This window comes from Apaloderma vittatum, unplaced genomic scaffold (assembly GCF_000703405.1).
Source record: "Apaloderma vittatum isolate BGI_N311 unplaced genomic scaffold, ASM70340v1 scaffold35710, whole genome shotgun sequence".
Classification (NCBI taxonomy): domain Eukaryota; kingdom Metazoa; phylum Chordata; class Aves; order Trogoniformes; family Trogonidae; genus Apaloderma; species Apaloderma vittatum.
The window spans coordinates 667-21,234 of NW_009695638.1; the positions used below are offsets into that span (position 1 = coordinate 667).

The window sequence follows — 20,568 nt, forward strand, 5'->3', positions numbered from 1 at the left end:
GTTCTTTAATTTTAAAAGTGTAATTTTTACTATGACTTGGAAAGCTTTGGAAAAACAACATTTCTGTCGTTTTTCCGCTCAAGAAAGAAGAAAACATTTTAACAGTATAAGCAGAGGTAATGTACAGTATTCAGTAACAATTCAATGAAGAAGTGCCTTCCAAGAGGCAGATGAGCACAAGGCATTCTCTGTATTAGACAGTCAGGAATACCAAAAAGCAGAAACTCCTCCCAAAGCACCTGAGAAAAATATGATGGATAATTCAAGAAGTAAAAACTGAAATTTTCCAGATCTCATTTTGGACTTTCAAGCTATAGTGTAGAGGCCTAACTCTTAGACCAGTATAGTTGAAAAAAGTACATAAGGCCTTTGTCGGTCTAATATAAGCTATTACCTCTCCCCTGAAACATTTTCTCTCACATCACCAGGATCACACTGACAAGTCTATTTACATACAAATTAAAAAAAAAAACAAACCTCCCTTGGTGAACTTAAAAATTGCATCTTTACCATCCTAATACAACACTTTGTCACTCAAAACAGACAGTAGACACTGGAAACTTGTGTAATTTTGTACTTCATCTTGAATGCTGTAAAAACTCTCCACATTCTCCTTAGTCCTAACAGACATACACATCAAGTTGCATTTCAACCAGGAGCTCTGGATAACAAAACCAGATTTGACACCGGAGCGAGAGGCAGCAGCGTCGGGGTCTTGGTGTTGCAGTGTAAAACTAGAAGGTCCACAGGGAAATCTAAATGGTGTATTTTTCTGTTTACCTTCAGATGACAACGTCCAAATGCTGAATGTCTGTTACAAAAACTCCTGTCACTAAGAATAAAAATGGATGGATGAATAATCGTCAGGCTGGACCTTCTGCCTCTTGCCGGCAGTACTGAGCAGAGATTTAAAAACAGCTTGTAAGCGATAATGCAGCCAACTTAGACCTGTATCATCAGACCTAGAATCACCAACATCACCAATACATCAACTTACCTCTGGACAGAGATAACGTAGGTAGTTGCTGGTGTTTCTCAAAGGACTTTTGTTCACTGACTGAAGTCAGTAAAAGAATTACTTGTTTCACAGTCTTGTTTTCTCTTCCCATTATATGAACGGTCAGCACTGAATACGTTATTTTTTCCTTTTTAAAAGCTTGCATTCTTATTTAATTGGAGAAATATAATAAAGTCTGCCCCCTTCCATCTATAAAACAAAGTCTCAAAATACAATGCACTGTATTATGCTTTGAATGTCCCCTTCATGTCATATATGAAACAAATTTTTGTTTTAATACAACTGAGTCACAAAAAAACTATTAGCAAATACATCTCAACCAATGAAGGAACAGGACTTCCCTATTTTATTTTCATTGATTGCCACCTCTTTCTGTATCTTCCTGCAAGACTCACATTTCTGTATTTTCATCAACTGCAAAGCAAGCATATCTCAAATGTGTGCAAATAACGATGAACATGCTGGCTAGACTGGCCAGCCCACCACGAAAGGCAGAGCTTTACCCATATCGTGCATCTTGGTCTCCACTGTATAAAATGCGTGGCTTCAGAACTGCAGGGAGGGAGAGATGCTGAACAGGAGATGTCAGTTTCCTGAAGAGAAGTCACCTTTTAGGACAAGGTACAGCTGCAAAAGCTGTGCAGTTAAGAAATCTTGTTGTATTTGTCATTTTAGAAAGACAATAGCCATCCTTGCAAAGCATTCTAGTGCTACCAGCCTCTGGTCCTTAAGACAGTGTTTCTTCCACAAGAAAGGCTTCCTTGAAAATTATTTAACTCCTTTTAAAAAAAAAAAAATCAAACTTTGTCCAACCCTTTCAGGTTGCTTTGAAGAAAAATGTTGAATCAATCCATATTCTAAAATGCCTCAGAAAGAAGAAAAATCCCAGCAGTAAATCTACCTAATTAAGTTTGGGTATATCCAGCCCATAGGCTATTACCGCATCTCAGCTTAATATTTTTAAACATACTATATGTGGAACAGGCAGTAAGCTCTCCTCATTATTTCACAAATGAAGCTGAATAGATCTAACCCAAATTACAGTAAGATAAACCAGACAACTTAAGTGATGAAAATTGTACTTTTTCCCCTGCTTTAGGGATGCTTCCAGCTCAGCTGTCCTCTGATCAAGGTGAGCCTGATAAAGCTGAAAATTACACTGTGTGACTGGATTGTATGAGATTATCTTTCCCCTGAGAAGTGATTTATTTTAGTAACTCTACATGAATAAGAAACTTTCTGCTCCAACACGCTGCTCTTGTGTGGGCATGATTTCTTATTGCTTTGAGTGAGAGATCAGATAAAAGTAACACCAAATATGAGTGGCTACATCTTCTTCATGGTTCAAAGACAAATTTGCTTTGGAAGACGGATGTTCAGGGAACACAAGTTTCATAAAAAGTGAAAATTACTGTCATTAGTTTTTAGGCTTAACTGCAAAAGTTACTGGCATATCTTTCACTTTTTGAATGCGAGGAAAATCCAGTTTCGGTTTTGAGAGATCTTGGGTTGAAGAATTTGAGGTTTCTTGATCTTCAGAGGATTCCAGGAGATGTTGCAAGTTAAGTTTGAAAAGGACGCGAGGATCTGGTCCAGAAAGAGATGGGCAATTGCAGCTCTCTCTAATTTTAAGAGCCTGTGAATACATAGGAAAACAAATCAAGCTCATTTAAATAAGAAAAACAAAAAAGGTTTCAGTCAGTGATTTGGCTTTCCAGTAAGGTCTGCATTTGCATGTAAAGCTTAGTGAGTATAATACCGAGTACGAGTTGTTATTGAACAGCTTTGCAACAGAAACTAAGAAAACCTGAGAAGAAATGTGGCAATCTGGTAAAACAATGGGAAAAAATGAAGAATGAAAATCATTTTCTCAGTTTCTCAAAGAACGGACACTCCATAAGGTACAGCATAAATAGACAGGAAGTTCTCCAACTATTTTATGATACTTGTCCGCATCAGCACCTTTTACCTTGTCATTTACATTCCTATGTAAATTAAAATTACTGCATCAAGAAAAAAAGGGCTGTGAATAATTTACTTCATTAGATATGTTCTATTACTGAAGTAACTATGTATAGATGTCTGACTCACAAAAGGAGGAAAAAAATGTCCAGAAAGTTAATGGACATTCAAATGTTAGACAGTTGATCAGTACTGTTAAGGTCCAGTTATACAAGAAATGTTATCTCAAGAAACATTTGAATAGACAGCTATCCAAGAAAATAATGTCTGTGGAATGTAAAAATTTATCTATTAAAAAGATTTGCACTAGGAGACCAAACCTCAAGTGATTCTTGCTTCCACTCAACAGATTAGAAAGCAGAGGCACGAGGGAGCCCAAGAATTTCCCAGAGAATCAAAATCCATTAGCGCAAGAAGGCTCCCCCCAGATCATCCTATCTTGTGGGCAATCTGAGAAAGGTATGACAAGGGATCAATCTCATGTCTCAGAGGCACTGTGGAGAAACTGATATAAATTTTTTTTACGTCAGCTGTTTTAAAGGATGCTTAAGTAGGCATTCATTTTAATAATGCTGAACACATCTTAATTAGTCCATACAAACAAGTGGCTCATTTTAGAGCTACCAATGGCTCCCACACACTGGGTCCAACGCAGTATTTTGGAAGCAGCTGTACACAATCCTAGTACAAGTATCCATGGATTCTTCTACAAGACCCATTTAAACTAATCCAGTAAAGTAAGATCCTATGTATCATAAAGCAAAACACACACAGAATTTTAGCAGCTCTACATCTCTGCCAAGAATTTCTTTTTCGAGATGTGCAAAATGAAACACCAAGAAAAACCCAGTAAAACATTAGCCTGATATTCAGCATGAGTCAATGGTCACTGTGGTATGGTCACTTTTATGCAATATTATCTGTATCTTGGCCTCATTAACAGCATAAAACTATGGGCCGAGTAACACACAGCTATATATTTAACCATTTCAAGGGAAAGGAAGTTCAGTGTGTATTTTATTCCACTTCAGAACCACTATTTCTTGAAAGTAAGGGCCAGACCTGCCCCCAGCTGAATCCAGGTGCCTCCTGACCAGTACGAAGGACTGTGAGCGGAAAGTGTGAAGCAACTCATTTGTTTTGGATGGATTAAAGAGGAGGAAAAAAGTAACAAGAGTTTTCCTAGCAGTTATAAGACTGTGCTTAAAAAACAATGCAGAAATATTTAATCTGTTTTATATGCACTAGATTTGCCTGAAATATCAAATCAAATATTCCAGTACACCTATGAATAAGTACCTGCCCATCACTGAAACAATCTGGTATTCTTTCACAGGAGAAACTGGAAACATCTTACTACAGCAGATTTTAAAGTAGAAGACCAGAGCTTCTTAACTCATTTCTTTGTATAAGGAGGTACCAAAATGTATTTCTCCCTAACTTTATAACAGTGAACTGATACGGAGTTTGCTGTAAATGGCTACAAAACATATAAAATTTAAAAACTGGTTTTGGAAAAAGACGCATTCTGGGAATGCAGCAAGAGTTTCTCCAGCTGTTTCTTGCAGAAATGTAACCTTCAAATTATGGGATACACAAGTCTGGATTAGGCATGCAAATACTCCTCTTGTCTAACTTTAAAAAAAATATGAATAAAGCTTTCAGTATGTTTTTCAACAGCAGGATCATGACATGTAGTCACCAAATGTAACTGTACCGCTGAACACTCTTCTGCTTCAGTGACCAATTAATTTCTAAGCTGACATTTATGACAAACAAGAGTTTTGTCTTGTTCTCTTCCAGAACATAAGCTGCTGCAAGACTGCATTAATGTCAAGCAGCATCACTCAAGGCAAACAGAAGTATAAAGATTTAGGCTGTATCCTGGAAAGGGCAATGTAATCCTCTTTTAAACTAATTTAGTAATTTCATATCTCTGTTTTTTGTAGTTACATAGTGCCTGGCTTATTTTCATAATTTCACTTACCTAAAATACTAAAGTCACAACAGCAAAGGTAAAAACCAATACTTCAGAGCTAACATTTTTACCCTGGGGTTATCTTCACGCTGTTGCTAGATGTAAAGCTGTCCAAGGGGTAGAAGGCATCTAGTCAACACCATCAGCTCCCCACTAAAAAGACTACAGTCACGAGAACAGAAAGCTGTGTTGACATGTCAGCTCGCTGTTAAAGCCAGCTACGACTGCACACCCTAGCGAAAGTAGCCTTTGTGTGTATGTTTGTGATTGCCATGAAACGTTGAACCCTGGTTAGAAAATGCTCTTTCCCTGGCTCACTTGACTGCTGCTATCTTGTTTTGTGCCAGGAGCTCTGTAATGACATTAAGATGCCAGTAACAGGCTGAGCTTACAATATAATTTTTTCCTGAAAGATAAAACAGCCCAACATGGGCAGCCGTACTGTACTTCCAAAATCACTTCAAATCCAGTAATTTAACAGTGCTTAAGTAAGTTGGGTTTTGACAGTTTGGGTAAGAGGACAAATAGAAGCATTCTTAATGGAGCACATGCATATCAATATTATAATAAGAACACGTTTCATTGACTGTTTTTACTTAAGAGTGTTCTCAATAACTAAGATGGACAGAACTGACATGAGGTTAACTAGCTCAAGTGAGCACGCAGATTCACCTGGGAACTGGGAGGGCTTTATTGCTGCTCTTTCCACTTTAACCTTCAGCAGAAAGTACTGCTGTTCACAATAAAGACCTGACTGGTTAAGGAGATCTCAAATAAAATATCAAAGTCATCGCTTGTAAATAACAAAGATGGTTTTCTTATCAATACAACTGCAGTCATCTCCCGTAATGTGCTGGGATCACAGAATCATAGAACGGGCACAGCTGGAAGAGACCTTCAATATCATGGAGTCCAACCTTTTCCTAGCCCTATCACACCACTAACCCATGTCCTTCAACACAACATCTACCCTTCTCTTAAACACCTCCAGGGGCAGTGACGCAACCACCTCTCTGGTCAGGCTGTTCCAATGCCTGACAACCCTTTCAGCAAAGAAATTCTTCCTAATAACCACTCTGAGCTTCCCCTGGCGCAACTTCAGGCCATTTTGCCTCATCCTATCACTCACCACTAGGGAGAACAGACCAACTCCCACCTCTCTACAACCTCCTTTCAAGTACTTGTAGAGACCAATTAGGTCTCCCCTCAATGTCCTCTGCTCCAGGTAGGGATGTGTGAAGGCATAAGAATTAGGAAGCTCTGTCTCACCCTACTGCTTTCATACAAAGCCTACCAGAGACTAATACAGAAACAAGTAATTTTGGGGATAAATCCCTCACCCCTGTCACAGATATCAGGCTAACTGCTGTATCTTGACCCCTTACAGCCTTCTGGAGTACATCCTACCTCTCAGGCTGTCAGCTCTCTCCGTGCAAAAGCCACATCATTCTCCTGTCTGTAAACCAGGCCAGAGGTTGTAGTCTCTTGTGTATTAACTGTGACTACCTCGGCAGGGCTGACTTATGCTCTGACCTTGTAATTCTGACAAAAACTAAGAAATAGCACAAGCACATAGCGAAAAAAAAACTGGAAAAAAAAAAGAAAAAATAAGGAATGCTGAGTTGCAAAACTAATTACAATTAGCATGAATGAGGAAGACAATAGGCTCTACAAATGAAGGAGTAGTAGAATATGATTAAAAGAATGGCTAGATATGTTAGTTGATAGAGAAGAAAAACAACATACATATAATGATAATACTTCAAATCTTTCACTGCTTCTATTGGTACAGAAAAGAAAAAATGCAACCAAATATTTAACAACTTTACGGGGAGGATAGAAACATTGGTCAGTATTTTTTTATTCTTATTTTCCTTTAAGTTTCACACTTATAGGGCTTAACTAATATATTCTAGTACTAGAACTATGTTAAGTAATCTTCATATAGCAGAGGGCAAATATCCTGACTCATTTTTGAAAAGGAAGCAAAATAAATGTATCTTCGACATCCAAAAGGCAGTCAATTGAGGAACAAACAATAACTACCCAAGCAATAATACAAGCACTAATAAAAATATAAACATCCAACGTTGATTTGAGGAGAACAGGTCTTAAAAAAAAAGAAGTTAATTTACTTTGGCAACACAAGTCAATTGTCCTAGCAAACAAAAGAGAAGTGGTAGAGGTGACGTATCCCAGCTTAGTATTACTCTCAAAATGATCTCAATGTGGCATTTCCACAAGAAAGAGTGGGAAACGGGAGTTATATTGAATCAAAAATAGAATCTGAGCCAACAACATGATGCCAAAAAAGCAAATGTCATGTCAAGATGAATTTGTGTCACAGGCAAGACTCAGTAGATAACCTTCTGCTTTATTCAGTATAGCTGAGGCTGCAGCTGATGTACAGGGCTCTACTGGACCAGCGTACCAGGAAAAAGCCAGACAAACTGTACCAAGTCAGAGAGCATTAAAATAAAAGGTTCTGAGATGAACTAGAAGATCCTGTGGCTTCTCTGTGGCACTACACTTCCACAACTTTTCTCTCTGGAACAACAGTAGGCATCCTTTCTGCTGCTACAAAATTATTTTAAGATTTTTTCTGAAAATAAAATGCATGGGCCTTCACTGAGCATCTCACTATATTCCACGTAGGAATTTTAAGAGATTTTAGTTGCCTGTTTAACAGTATCTTCTGTTTTTCTAATTTACAATCCTTTCAAAATATAGAAACTTTTTTCATTTCCTTTCCAGGACACTACTGCTCTGTAACTGCTTATAGCTCTTATTTACTAATTCCTCTGCTTGGCTGTAGCTTCCAACCTGTTCAGAAAACCAGATGCAAGATCTTAAAAAACTCATTTCATTTGCTCCCTGTCTTCTAATTATGTGAAGAAAGCATTCATACTTTAATCCACATTTCCTGAGCCTGTTAAGTGACCTCATTGAGACATGTCATTTCATTACCTGAAGAAAAAGTCTCACTTTATATGATGGTATCTTATTGTGACCTTGCTTACAAGTCTGTAGAGAAACATCTGTGTGGCCAGAGAAGTCCAAACACTTGTCCTTACTTTCCCCAGTAGCTGGTCTACTAATAGATATTGCTTGTCCTGAACCATTTCAGCTTCAAAACCACCAGCATATGAAACACAACAATGCTCATGATGGATCTGACACCAAGTCTTAAGAAATACAGTTTCTTCATGGAGAGATAAAAAGGCCCTTTTGGAAATCTGGTTTCTTCCTCCAGACTCTGAATATCTAACAGCCATTAATAGGTGGTAAACAAAAAGCCTTTTAGAACAGTATCTATGTGAACAACGGAACAAAAAGGTCTGCGACTGAACAACAAAGCCCTGGGATTCCCTTTAAAGGCTTGAGATGCAGTTTCAAGACAGCAGCTTTCAGATGATGGGGAGTAAATGCTTCAGGCACAAGAAGCCTGCAACATCACCTCTACCTTCTTCCATTTTTATTCCACTTCTGTAGCAGCAACCTTGGTTACCTACTGAACTTCTGTTAGAACCAGGAAACCCTCAGCCCTCGGTTTCTCATCCTACTCCAAATAATGTTTAAGGCAAAAGGCAAATGAAAACATCTCCTCCTCAATTACCTTTTGTAAGAAAATTTCCTAACTTACACTGCTCTCAGAAAAAGTGAGAGTGGCTACAAAAAGATGAAGGTTGCTCCACCTGCTAAACTACAAGAGGTAAGACAGAAATAACACAATTGCCAGTTCTACAGTTGTTCAGTTAACTTATTTCCTCAGTCCTGGGGTAGAACATAAGTAGTAATTTATTTCATTACCACTTTATAAAACAGTCAGTAGCTGTATGAAAATAAAGGATCCTGATCCTTTTATGTTCCATCTAAAACTGAGGCTCCACAGCAAGTATCATTTTCCATTCAGCTGCTCTAATGTGTTAGAAAATCCATCAAAATAGCCTTCACAACCTGTTTTTGTGAAGTACGGTATTTATGTATATTAACTTAAAATATTCAGTCTAGCCAATCTCCAACCTCCTAGCCCTAATGTTGATTTTGATTCATGCCACCAATTAGAATATTACACTCCCTTTCACAAAAATATTTTTTTATCCTTTGAAATCAGCGAACGCCTCATTTTAGTGCTCCTTCTGCCAATAAATCTTTAACTGTCTCTGCAGTTTGGAACTGAGAAAGTCGTAAAGTGACTGAGAGGTTTTTTAAAAAAATATTAAAAAATAACCAGTTGCTTAGAAGGAAGCGCAATTTCCAAACGTAGTTCAGCTTCGTGAAAAACAGTGCTGTAGTGAAATGCTTTAATACTATATTTTCAAAACAAAAAAATAGGCAAGAAACAATTCACGTTTAAACCACTATTTAAAGAAATAGTAAACAAAGTAAGATTACTGAATTTGGAACTGTTCTCATTCCTTAAACAACCAGCAAGTAGCACATCAAATTAAGAGAATCCGCAAGTAGCTATTCACTTGGCGCTCCTCTGAGAGAAGTCTGAACGAATGAACAGGGAAAAGACTGCAGATTGATGGGCAGTTGTGTGAACGCGCTCAAGTTCCTTGAAATGCGGTCAAGTTTGCTCCCTAAAGTAACGATAGGGCTCTGTAGATTTTGCAGCCTGCTTTTTTCTTCCCATATCTGTTCTGTCATCCACTAGTGTGGATGTGACATTCTTCTGAAGCACAGCTATTCGATGTCTATTCCAACCCACACCAGTGGGAGAGACAGCAGAGGATGGAGAAATTTGCTTTCTGACAGCCTAGGGCTAGCTACCAAAGCAAGAGAAGTCAACATAGGTGAGGGACCCAACATAAAAAGTTGCTTCCAAAATGGCAAAAAGGATAAAAGAACGGATGGGAGTCATGAGATTGTCACATCTATATTAGGAAGGTCTTTCAAAAGCAAAAACACTACACTTCAATTTGGAAAGAAAAAACAAACTAGAATATAATTACATTTTACTTGTACTATCCTAATTTTTCCTCATTTAATAAAACCTTTAAGGGTGAGAGCTTTGTAACAGAAAACTTCTGTGAGGATAAAGAGAAAGATAAGCATTATGCTAAAAGAGTAAACTGTGAATCAATACCAAAGAAGCTCATGAATCAATACCAGACTAATTCTGGCAACCTTGCTAAGAGAAAAAGACATGCTTTATCACCTCCGGGATAAGCCGGTCCAAGTGCTCAGCTCTGTTTTCATGAGAAGGGTGTGTGGAGAGCCATTCTGGTAACGTCGGCTGCCCTTGAATGGTTTTTGCTAATTCCATTTGTTGCCAAAATACACTGCTTGCTCGTACATCCACACAAGCCTGAAAACAGAAAGGAAATGTATACACCGTTATATTTTTTAAGTAATACAACACGCATTCTAATGGATAACGAATTAGAAAAGAGAAATTTTAAATCTCTAGAGCCTGTTTAGATGATTCCTCTCATGCCTGAGAGGTAATGGCTGTTCTAAAATATCTAAATGCTGTAAAAAACCCCCAAGACATAAACACCGGACTCCTTTTTAACATCTATGTAATTCCACTGATCTAAAACACCTTACACCTGAGTTACGCAATTCAGGAGACTGACTCACGATTTCTAACACCGATTTGTTCTTTTCAAAAAAAAATCTCACCTGCTTATTCTAAGTTATATTTGCTGGACACAGCAGAGCAGAATAACAAATCAATCACCTCCACGAATTTAGGAAAATTTACAGGAAGAAGTTTAGAGTAAAAAAAATATAAAGTGATAATAATTCATACTTAAATGAACTGCAAAGGCTTTTCTGTAAGTGATGACACTGCTTTATTCAAGGGTAATCTTGGTAATCCACAGAAGGTTAAAACAGTAATTCTGCAGAATTCTCACTGCTTTCCACAGAAGTATATATTTAACCATAGAAAATCATGGTAACTTAAAGAACATTTGTATATCACCAATAGACTCCTTTATACTTGAATTTAAGTGGAGGTGAAAAAAAGAAGATTTCTCACATTAGTTTTCACTTTTTTTTAAGAAAAAAAGGAGACCAATACTCAGAAGGTAAGAAAATCACTTCCCTCTGGCTCCCAGAAACACTGAAGTATTGCTTTATCTTCTGAATTTATTTCTTAAAATTATTATTTAAAAAATATTACCTGCAAAACCAGAGAAATGCTTAGATACCATTTTGGTTATTTCTTTCTGGTATGGCCCTGCATCTTAAGTATTACAAGCAATCACACAACAATTACATTTTTTTTCATGGAATGTATTACTGCCTTCAGTGACTTTAAATTACAATTCTAGAATCAAAGATAACTTTCAAAACTCTTCCTTGAAGAAATATTAATATTGATTAAGAAGTGTTTCTTATGAAATATTAACACTAGATGGTGCTGCTCTCATAGTTATCTAACACTTAGCTAGCTCCACGGCTCTTAGCTACACGTGAAAGAGTTGGTTTAGTTTCTTTAATTTAGAATTAAAAGACACAGGAACAAAAAGTGTGACTGTAAAAACAAATTATTAAAAAAAATGCTGAGTGGTTTCTAAACAGATTTTTGTCTTACTTAAGCAAAGATGTATTATTTTTATGGCTGTATTTAGACTAAATACTAGAACAATATTGATATACAGCAATACTGATATCAGCAATTACAGAAAACATAATCACAGTATCAGTACAGTCTTAAATTTTACTGTATTGTTATAAGAATATATAATACAGATTAGAATATTTTAGGTGCACTACAATATAGTAAAGCACTCCTCAGAACTTCTCACAAGAGACGGAAATGACATGAAACAAAAATCTAAAGGGCTATCTGGATCTTTACATACCATTAAATTATTCTGTTTATGAGAGCTCACTAATTAGCATTGTCCCCTTTATAAATATGTGGCTTTTTCTTCTAGCAGTAATAAATTACATAGAAAATGTACTGTGCAGTTAATAAGGCACAACTTCACAAACTTCAATTTTATTACATACAATTTAGCCACAATGACTGTCTTTCGCTACAAACTGTTTTGTTTCCCACTACTTCCACAACAAACATTTCCTGGAAAATTGGGGAACCTTCCTGCGCACACAATTCCCCTCTGTATCAAGCGTGAAACTCCCTCTGATTAGAATGGAAATTGAAAAGTGTCTGGTAAATAGCTAATAAAACAAAAGAGTTGTAGTTACCTTCGCTGCAAACTGAAGTCCCACTTTATCAGCTTCCGCCTCCAACGTCCTGCTGTATGGTCTATTAAATATAAACTGCAAAGAAGCACATCAAAGCTCTATTTCTTGGTGTCGGATGTGTACAAAGTTAAAGCACTGTAGCTATTTTTCTAACCTTCTCATGAGAAATGGTGTTTATCCATCATGTCCACACTGCATGTGATCAGTAGTAATTTCCTTAATGTAATATTTAATTCCATTACATGTAATTCATTGATACTGTATTCAGTGGAAATTAATTACACATATTTTCAAGGCCCCTCTCACCAGTCAAGTCTCACAGCATTTTGCTGCAACCAAAGGGTCAATGCCGACTTAAAACTAGATGTTTTTTCACTTGGCTCTACTTGCATGAAGACTTTTGCTGAAGCAACTGTATGCAAAAAAAAGAAAAAGTAGCTCCCTTACACTTCAGTGACATATGGCAATAAGCCCACAGTATGGGATGTAGCCATAAATATTCTCATGGAGCTATCACTCCTTTGTCATGATTTTCCCCCAAAACAAGTTGCAAATGGCCTTTGAGAAATCAAACTGGAAGACATAAATCTGACTAACTTCTCTCCCTTTTTCCTAGGGAATGACATTGCAGTCTTCTCAAACAGCTTAGTCATCTAATTTGGGATCTTCTGGCATATATAATTAAGGAAGATTTGGGCAGCCTTGCCCAAATATATCAGTATATCAGGTTATAGGAAGCACAAACCAGGAGCAACAGTCTGCTGCTGCACAGATAAGGAATATATCACGACATTATGGTCTTGGCATCAGTTAAGAAATATCAACTAAAGATTTGGGTTAGTGAAGACAGAAAGGTTTTATCAACTCTTTATCAGGTTATGAAGACATATCCTCCTTATAAATTTGGGGGGGGGAGGGGAAGGGGAAGGCAAACAAAAAAACCCACCAAAACCACAAAAACCCCAAAACAGATATAAATGAAGAGCATCAAAGAAGTAGTCCAATCCCTCGAATAGATAAACTTACCTGTAACTTTTTGCTTCTTTTTAAAGTAGTACTGACGGTTTTCACTAGATCAAAAAATATAAGCCAACCAAAGCTGATCCTTTACAGGTTTTCTAAAGCCAAACACACTGGTTTATAAGTAATTGTAGATGAGGTCACTTTCTAAATTTTTAGTTTTCTTACAGACCTTAAACATCAACATCGTATTTTTAAAATCCTCTGATGATCAAGTCATTACTTGAAGCAGAATATATATTTCTATTGCCTTGAACGTGCTCTGGGTCTACTGGAACGCATATATTCACTGAAGGCCAAATATATCCCTGGCTAGTCTGTCACATATTTCAGAAATACCATTTCTCATTAGCCAGATAAACTACTTGTTTCATTATTAAACATTTCTCAGGCAGAGGAACAGAATTGGTAATAGGCAACAGGACTACCCAACGCACTAACTGGAACAGAGGCTTACACAAGCAGGCAATTTTCTATTTCTTTAATTGCGACCACTTGTGGTTTTCCTCTCTGAGATGTTTACAACAAACTTGAATAAGAAGGGGTAGCATCCATCTCAAAAAAAGATTTGCCCTAAGGTATTACTATCTGCCTGTATGTCTGTCCAAGCACTGCCAGCAAATACAAACAAACACAACACTAACGCAGTCTCTAGCTCAGGACCTATCCATGCTGCAGACTTGCAGAGAAGCAGGGATGGCATCTGAAGAAACCAGCACCCTGTAATTGCTCTTATTTCCTTTACTTTCCCTCTGTGAACAAATCTGATGGTGTGAGGTGGACAATAAAAGAAATATGAAGTACTGTATCTGCAAATGCTTTAGTGCAGGACATGAGTAAAACTCAGACTCATACTTTGTGCTGTTCCATGAATAATTTCTCGGCTTTCATTGTCATATAAAATAACTGCTCCTGAAAAAACAAAGTTTCAGTTCAGAAATGCATGCTTAAAGAACTATGAATGAATCCCAGAAGAGAATCTGACAATTTCTTAGGGCAAGCAAACCTATTAGCTTTGGAGAAAAAAAGCAGAACTGGAGCTCATATGCCAGCCTACAAAGGGTGACTGGAAACTATTTCTGGTCAATAACAAAAAAATATGTCAGTAGGTAAAAAAAGTTAATCCACAGAGGACATAGAAGAGAAACAAATACTGAAAGAGAAGCAAGTACTGCAATGTGGCTTAAATAACACTTTCATAGAGCGGGATGCTAAAACATTAAAAAGTAAAATAGCTATGAAGAAGGGGAAAAATAACATCCAGAGAAAATGTGCAGAAAGGTTCATTTCCATATAAGCACAACAGACAAACCTTGAAAGGAGAAAATAGACACTGCACTCTGAGGTGACTAACAAAAATTTCTATTTAACACCCTTTGTATGTAGGTGAAAGTTTTGCCTGTATTAATCACTTATTGTGCATTACGTACAGGTATGTTTAATATTACTGAAGATGAGTTTGATCAGAGTTTTAAACCAGGATGCTGCTGTACAATATCTCATGTATGTTATATCTTTCCTTTAGCACACTAGGACTATGAGGTTAAAACCCAGATTCCATCAGCAACCTAAAGCACAACTCCAATTCATGATGCCAAAGTAGCAATTGCAGTCATCCTGGAAGAGGAGCAAAGATGCTGGCAGGGAGTTAAATCTTGCTGTCTAAATTATGAGCAGTCTCAGGATTGATTCACACTTTGTTTTTTCCAAATTCAGCTCTTCAAAATGCTGGCTAGCATTCATCAATGTATTGGTTTCTTAGCTACTTGTACAAATATCCGAGCTCTTTATGAGATAATTTATGTTCAGAATCCACACATCTACTCATTAGCATAAGAACTACCAAAACAGATTGTTTATGTTTAATTTCATGGTTTTGAGGAACTGGGGGAAACCTTGGGAAAAGCATCAAGAGAAGTCAAAGAAATCAAAGAGCTCTTTCGCTTAAATTCAGGTTCAAGTTCTACAATGTAAGCAAATTTTTTTTTTTTTAAGAAAACAGCCCTTTCTTCAAAAAGAACCCGATCTGTAACTGTCCAAAGGCAGAGAGTAAATTAGACTGCTCAAGAAAACTGGTACCATAACGCCTCTGAATTTTACTATGTTGAAATAGATGCTATCTAAAGAGATTATTTCAGTAAGTTTTATTACAGCATGGATTATACTTTAAGAGAAAGTTCAGATTCTCAGTTTTCTTATTTTGGAGACTATTCATACCACTACTAGTGTATTTAAGAATTCCATATATTTTATTTGGTTTAGAAACAATTTAACAGCTAGTCAAAATACAAACAAAAAAGGTATTTCAACATACACAACTTTGAAGGGTGAGCAACAATTCAGAAAGACAATCATCTAACTTCATTGGCAAGGAGGTGCTCAGGGCTTGGCCAGCTAAATCCCATCATTTAGGGAGATCTAAAGTTCTTCAGGATGACAAATGAAAATATATACTAAGTAAAGCCTGTGCAGATTGATAAAAACACATTTCATCAAAAAGCATACTCAAACATGAATTGCTGCTCATAATATTTCTCGCCTTGCCTTTTTCCCCCAAATATGTTATTTAGTTATCCATGGAACTCTGGAAGGAAAATATGAAAGGTCAGTCTCACCTCCTTCAACTTGCTCTGAATCCACTGGCCAACAACTGCCATACTATCACGGGGACAGACGGCCCAAATCACAGTGAGAAAGATGAGTGACAGGAAATCCAAGAAGTGAACCAGGCTGGCTTTCTCCACCTGCAAAGAGAAATTGTCCCGTTTTCATTCCTTACTGTCTGATGTTACTTTAGAACTTCGTGTAGAATTTGGAAACACGATACAAATCGCTACTATTTTTCTACACGGCCACATTAACAGGGCAAACAGCAGTTCCCCTGCTTGTACAAAAAACCCACCAACAGTTGGAAAAAAGGTACTGTCAGTCTAGAATCTACACCAACTCCATAAACACAGGTGGAACATGTACATTTTGGCTATCTGCTAATTTGAGCAATTCAAAGCTTAAGACAAGCTGACAGCAACAGGTAGACATAGCTCTTTAGTACAAAAGCCATGAAACACCTCAGTTGGAATGAAAAAAAGAAAAAAAGAAAATCTATAACAAGACCTGGGGGACTGTTCTTTACATTAATTTCAGAAGAGACAGCCATCATTTGGACAGGAACACTAATGGGATAAGGGGACACTAGGCACAATGTATTTTTTACTTTCTGTTGCATTCCGTTAATTTCAAAAACTGAGAGATCCTGAAGAAAGAAATTGAAAATCTGTTTTTCAGAGCTCTATTTGACATGCAACAAACAAATCTGAGCACTTAGAAGTTGGATCATCCCATACTTTTCTCTTTGCCAGATGGGTGACACAGGTTCCATACAAGCAAGGTAAGGTGTTTTTATTATTAGAAATACATTTTCAGAAGTTTAACAAGTTAATTGGCCCAACTGAGCCCAAGAAACTACAATGTGAACTGTTGCTCATCCAGAATCGTACAAGACGCAATAAACCAATTCTCCTGTATTTTCACTGCCTTTAAAATCTATTTACCCATTTCCAGATCAGCTTTGCAATTTTAGTAGGATCTTTATGTTTACAAGCTTCTGATTATGTCTTCCCAAACTGATGGATATGCAGTGAAGACAGGATTTTTAAATGACATGCAGAGAAAGAAATCAATTTGGAGGTAAAGCAGCATATCCTGGCAAATCACCCCAAACTGTAACAACACGAGCCGTATTTTACACCATCCTCTTTTTTCATAGTCGTACCTATGAAGCACAACAGAATTACTACATCCACTCTGTTCAAATGGCACAGAACTACCAGTTTCAAAGCTTCCATGTTAGGATACAGAAAAATGAAGTCTCTGAAAGCAATCATCTGTAAAAGCAAAATTAAGCTCCATGCAATCCAGAATTTGGCATTCTAAAGCTGTGCGCTACTCTAATGAAAACATTGTGTAGTTTAGAATAACTTATTGAAGTACATTCACTTCTGTAGATATTATCAAGTGTAGGAGTAAGAAATGGAGGAGCTGAGCACCTCTCGCTCCTCATGTCTGTGCCACAGTAGGAGGCATCTGCAGATCAAGTACTAAATGAGTGTTAAGTGAGCCAAAATCCACCTGTACAGTAATGAAGAAAGCACCAACAGACTTTGTGCTAACACTGACTACTAGAGGACTGCTGACACTTAAGTACTAACAGGAGTCATAAGGACACACTATAGCAGAATACTCTCATTTCAAACTCAGTTTCTCATTAATTAAAGTCACACTGAAACTTTGGTTGCTAGTGATACGAAAAATCTCAATTAAAATAATTCAACTTAAATAAAGATTTCAGACAGCTTTCTTTAAATACATACTGCATGTTCCAGCACAGCGTGAGCTATTTCGTGTCCCAAAATGAAAGTCAGCTGATGAACATCAGAAACTGCGCTTAGCAATCCAGTGAAAATAAATACTTCACCATTCTGTAAACAAAAAGAGAGTGAAAATTAGGTACAAAGACACATAAATAAAATACTGTTTCAGTATTACTGATAATTTTTGTACCAGGTTAAACTTACTGGTAATGCAAAAGCATTTACATCTGGTTCGTCAACCACATGGATAACCCACTTGAGTGCAGCAACCTGTGGTACGTCCTTGTTGCTCTCATACAAGTGACCAAAAACTCTCTCCACAACCTGATAGCGTGCATCTGTCTCTGGTAACATTTTATTTTTGAATTCCTCCATGTACTGAAAAAAAAAATAATTTCATGCAGAACAAACACACAGTAAATGATTAACTGGTAAACTAATTTAGAGGGTACAGACAACTTCGCTAAATCTACAGTTTATTACATTTCCTTTCACATAGCAAAAGCAAATACATTGGAATTCAGACCTTCAGAGCCACAGGCTCAGGATTAATACACTTAAAAGGAAGTAAATTGACCACATATCAAAAATAAGACAGTATAAACTTGGTCCCACAGCCTCCTGTATCTGCCATTTTGCTAATACACAGTTAAGCTTGGCATCACAATGTGGTAAAGCCCTTCTATAACCTTCTGAATTTCCATTTGAATTTATAATTCTTCTGTATCTGTGTATTTCTGTTGCAATTTGTGAGGCAGACAAATTTATATTTAATATATCCTTGTACTTCTCTTCTGTTCTTATCTCACATTCTCTGTCAGACAGGAATACAGTGACAGCTGCATATGGATTATCAAGCTTCCCCGACCTGAGAACAGAAAGTCACAGAACTCAAAGCTACAGAAATCAGTGCAATGGATAGTTTAAAAGAAAGCAATTAAAGAAAAATGAGCTGATCCAATGAAAAAATATGAAGTAGAACTGAATGCAGGTGGAGAGTATTACCATACAAAGTGACTGGCTAAAAGGAAGACCTTAAATAAGTGCCAAAGAATGTTCAAACCAGCACAGAAAATGAGACAGATCTCAGCATACACCCATTAACTCTGCTTTTACTGCTTCTACCAGATTTCAGTACTTCTTGTTACATTACAATAACGCATTTAGAAACGTTTGTGACATTCACATAATGTGCTCCTAAACTATCAGGTGCACCTGAGTGAAAAGTAAAGGGAACTCTTAAAAAGGACGGGGACAAGAAGAGGGGGTAACTGATGGGAGTGCTCTGCAGGGTTCTGAGCATGAGGTTCAAAACTTAGGGACACTACAAGGACTGTTTACCCATCTTGTTAACTGGAGTATCTCATTGCTAAAAGAAGGGGAAAAAAAACAAGAAAAAAAAAAAAAGCAATAACAGTTTTAGAGTATTTTGAATTTTTCTTACCATATCACATTCAATCTGTGACAATTCCCTAAAATGCTCTTTTCCAAACACTGACAGTCGAGTGCGCCCAGTGACGGGTGTCTCCTCCAAGTTAGTAAAATAAAACGTGACAAATAAAACTCCTAAGCTACTGGCACCCAGGAGTATCTTCCATTTATTTTTTCTTGCACTTTCTTTAAAAAGTTCCCGTTTATTAGGAGGAAGTGCCTGCCACCACTTTCTTATGCTCCTGTAAGATAAAAACAGTGTTAGCTTAGGACATAATTAAAAAGGGATCTGTTAGTCTCTGCCCTTGCTATGTTCTCTATTACAGTCTCTCTATTACAGGTAAGAACTTATGGAAGGTTATACTATAACTGGCTTCTCTCTATCGCTCTCTCCTACTGGAGAAGAATAATGCCCCTCAGTTTTCATCTCCTATCATATTTAAGTAAGAATGAGAAGAACAAAAGATACATCCAACACCTCTGATAATGGAAACAACTGCTTGTTGAGCAAACTGTCAGCCTAGACCCTCGTCCTACAAAATTCTGCACAGATGTTAAAATGAAAACACAACAAATACATCTACCCTTCTCCACAAACTCATACACAGAGCTTTGCATAAAGGTGTCTTACACTGAGGAAGCATAATGTTTACCTGCCAAGAATGATAGCAAGTAACTTCTGAGCTGGCTTAACAATAATCCAGAGAGGAAATGGTGCAGCCTGAAACGATGGTGATGTATGAAAAGACCTGATGATCCGAATGTTCCAAGCAGAAAAGCGATGTGGGACCTGCCCTACAGAACTGATCTGGAGGGAGGTGGTCTTCTCTCTCAGCGGCCGAGCAAATTGGAAGCAAAATCTTCCCAAACTGTCATATGCATTCTTGCATACTTCTGTATTTGGAGCATTCAAAAGGCATCTCAGTCCTTTACTGATGAAGTTTTTACAGGAGTCAGGGTTTCCAGTAAAAAAATAGTTTCTATTCTTTCCACTCAAATCCAGCCTTTGGCATCTATCTCCTGTACAACGGACTCGAGCTTGGCAACAGCCTGCAAAAGGCCTACGGAGATTATTGCACTTCTCCTGCTTGGCCAAAGAAGTCAAATGAAAGAAAACACAGTTCCTGCCTGGCAACTTTAAACTACAGGTGATAATCATAACTTCTTTGGTTAGTTACCCTGAAACAAAGAAAAAAAAAATTGCAAAGAGGTATTAAGAAAATCACCCAAACATAAAACATGACCTCATTTCACCTGAACAGACACCATGCGCTTGTTTGCCAACAGCTTCATCGCACAGAAAAAGCCACCGTTGCAACTGCATCCCGTTGCAGTTCTAAGCCACAAATCTCCTTTTGGCTGTGAAAAAGTCGATGTCTTATATAACTGTGAGTAAACCAAAGCGTGGGGTTTTTTTTCCTTTTTATTACCCTCAGATCAGAACGGCTGCAGGTGCCCCTGCAGAAGACGTGTGTGCATCATCCCGGCTCCTTGCCACAGGCGCCCTTCGGGGATCCTGAGGACGGGCAGAAGCTATTTATTTATTTATTTAGAGCCTCCTCAGACCTCTCTCCTGACCGCGGGGCCCGTCTGCTGCACCCGGCCTAGGAGCCAAACCC

The 20,568-nt window shown here is 37.5% G+C and overlaps 1 protein-coding gene across 1 annotated transcript; it reads right to left on the reverse strand.

Annotated features, from left to right (window-relative positions):
- Window positions 1-2,435: 2,435 nt before the first annotated feature.
- Window positions 2,436-20,108, reverse strand: OMA1 (OMA1 zinc metallopeptidase). Its single transcript, XM_009871997.1, has 8 exons — window positions 19,603-20,108; window positions 18,963-19,191; window positions 17,723-17,896; window positions 17,519-17,626; window positions 15,764-15,892; window positions 12,129-12,203; window positions 10,123-10,272; window positions 2,436-2,654 (listed from the first exon to the last, which is right to left on the reverse strand). Exons 1-8 carry the CDS (start codon window positions 20,106-20,108, stop codon window positions 2,436-2,438), a joined length of 1,590 nt encoding a protein of 529 aa, XP_009870299.1.
- Window positions 20,109-20,568: the final 460 nt, after the last annotated feature.

What these genes read in the sequence shown, in the direction of transcription:
- OMA1 (XM_009871997.1), bottom strand. Translation starts at nt 20,108, where the DNA reads ATGATTATCACCTGTAGTTTAAAGTTGCCAGGCAGGAACTGTGTTTTC. An exon ending in ACGCTGTGCTGGAACATGCA is followed by an intron (nt 15,893 to 17,518) that starts GTATGTATTTAA and finishes TTCTCTTTGCAG; the next exon opens with GTGGAGAAAGCCAGCCTGGT. An exon ending in TGGACCGGCTTATCCCGGAG is followed by an intron (nt 2,655 to 10,122) that starts GTGATAAAGCAT and finishes ATGTATTCACAG; the next exon opens with GCTCTTAAAATTAGAGAGAG.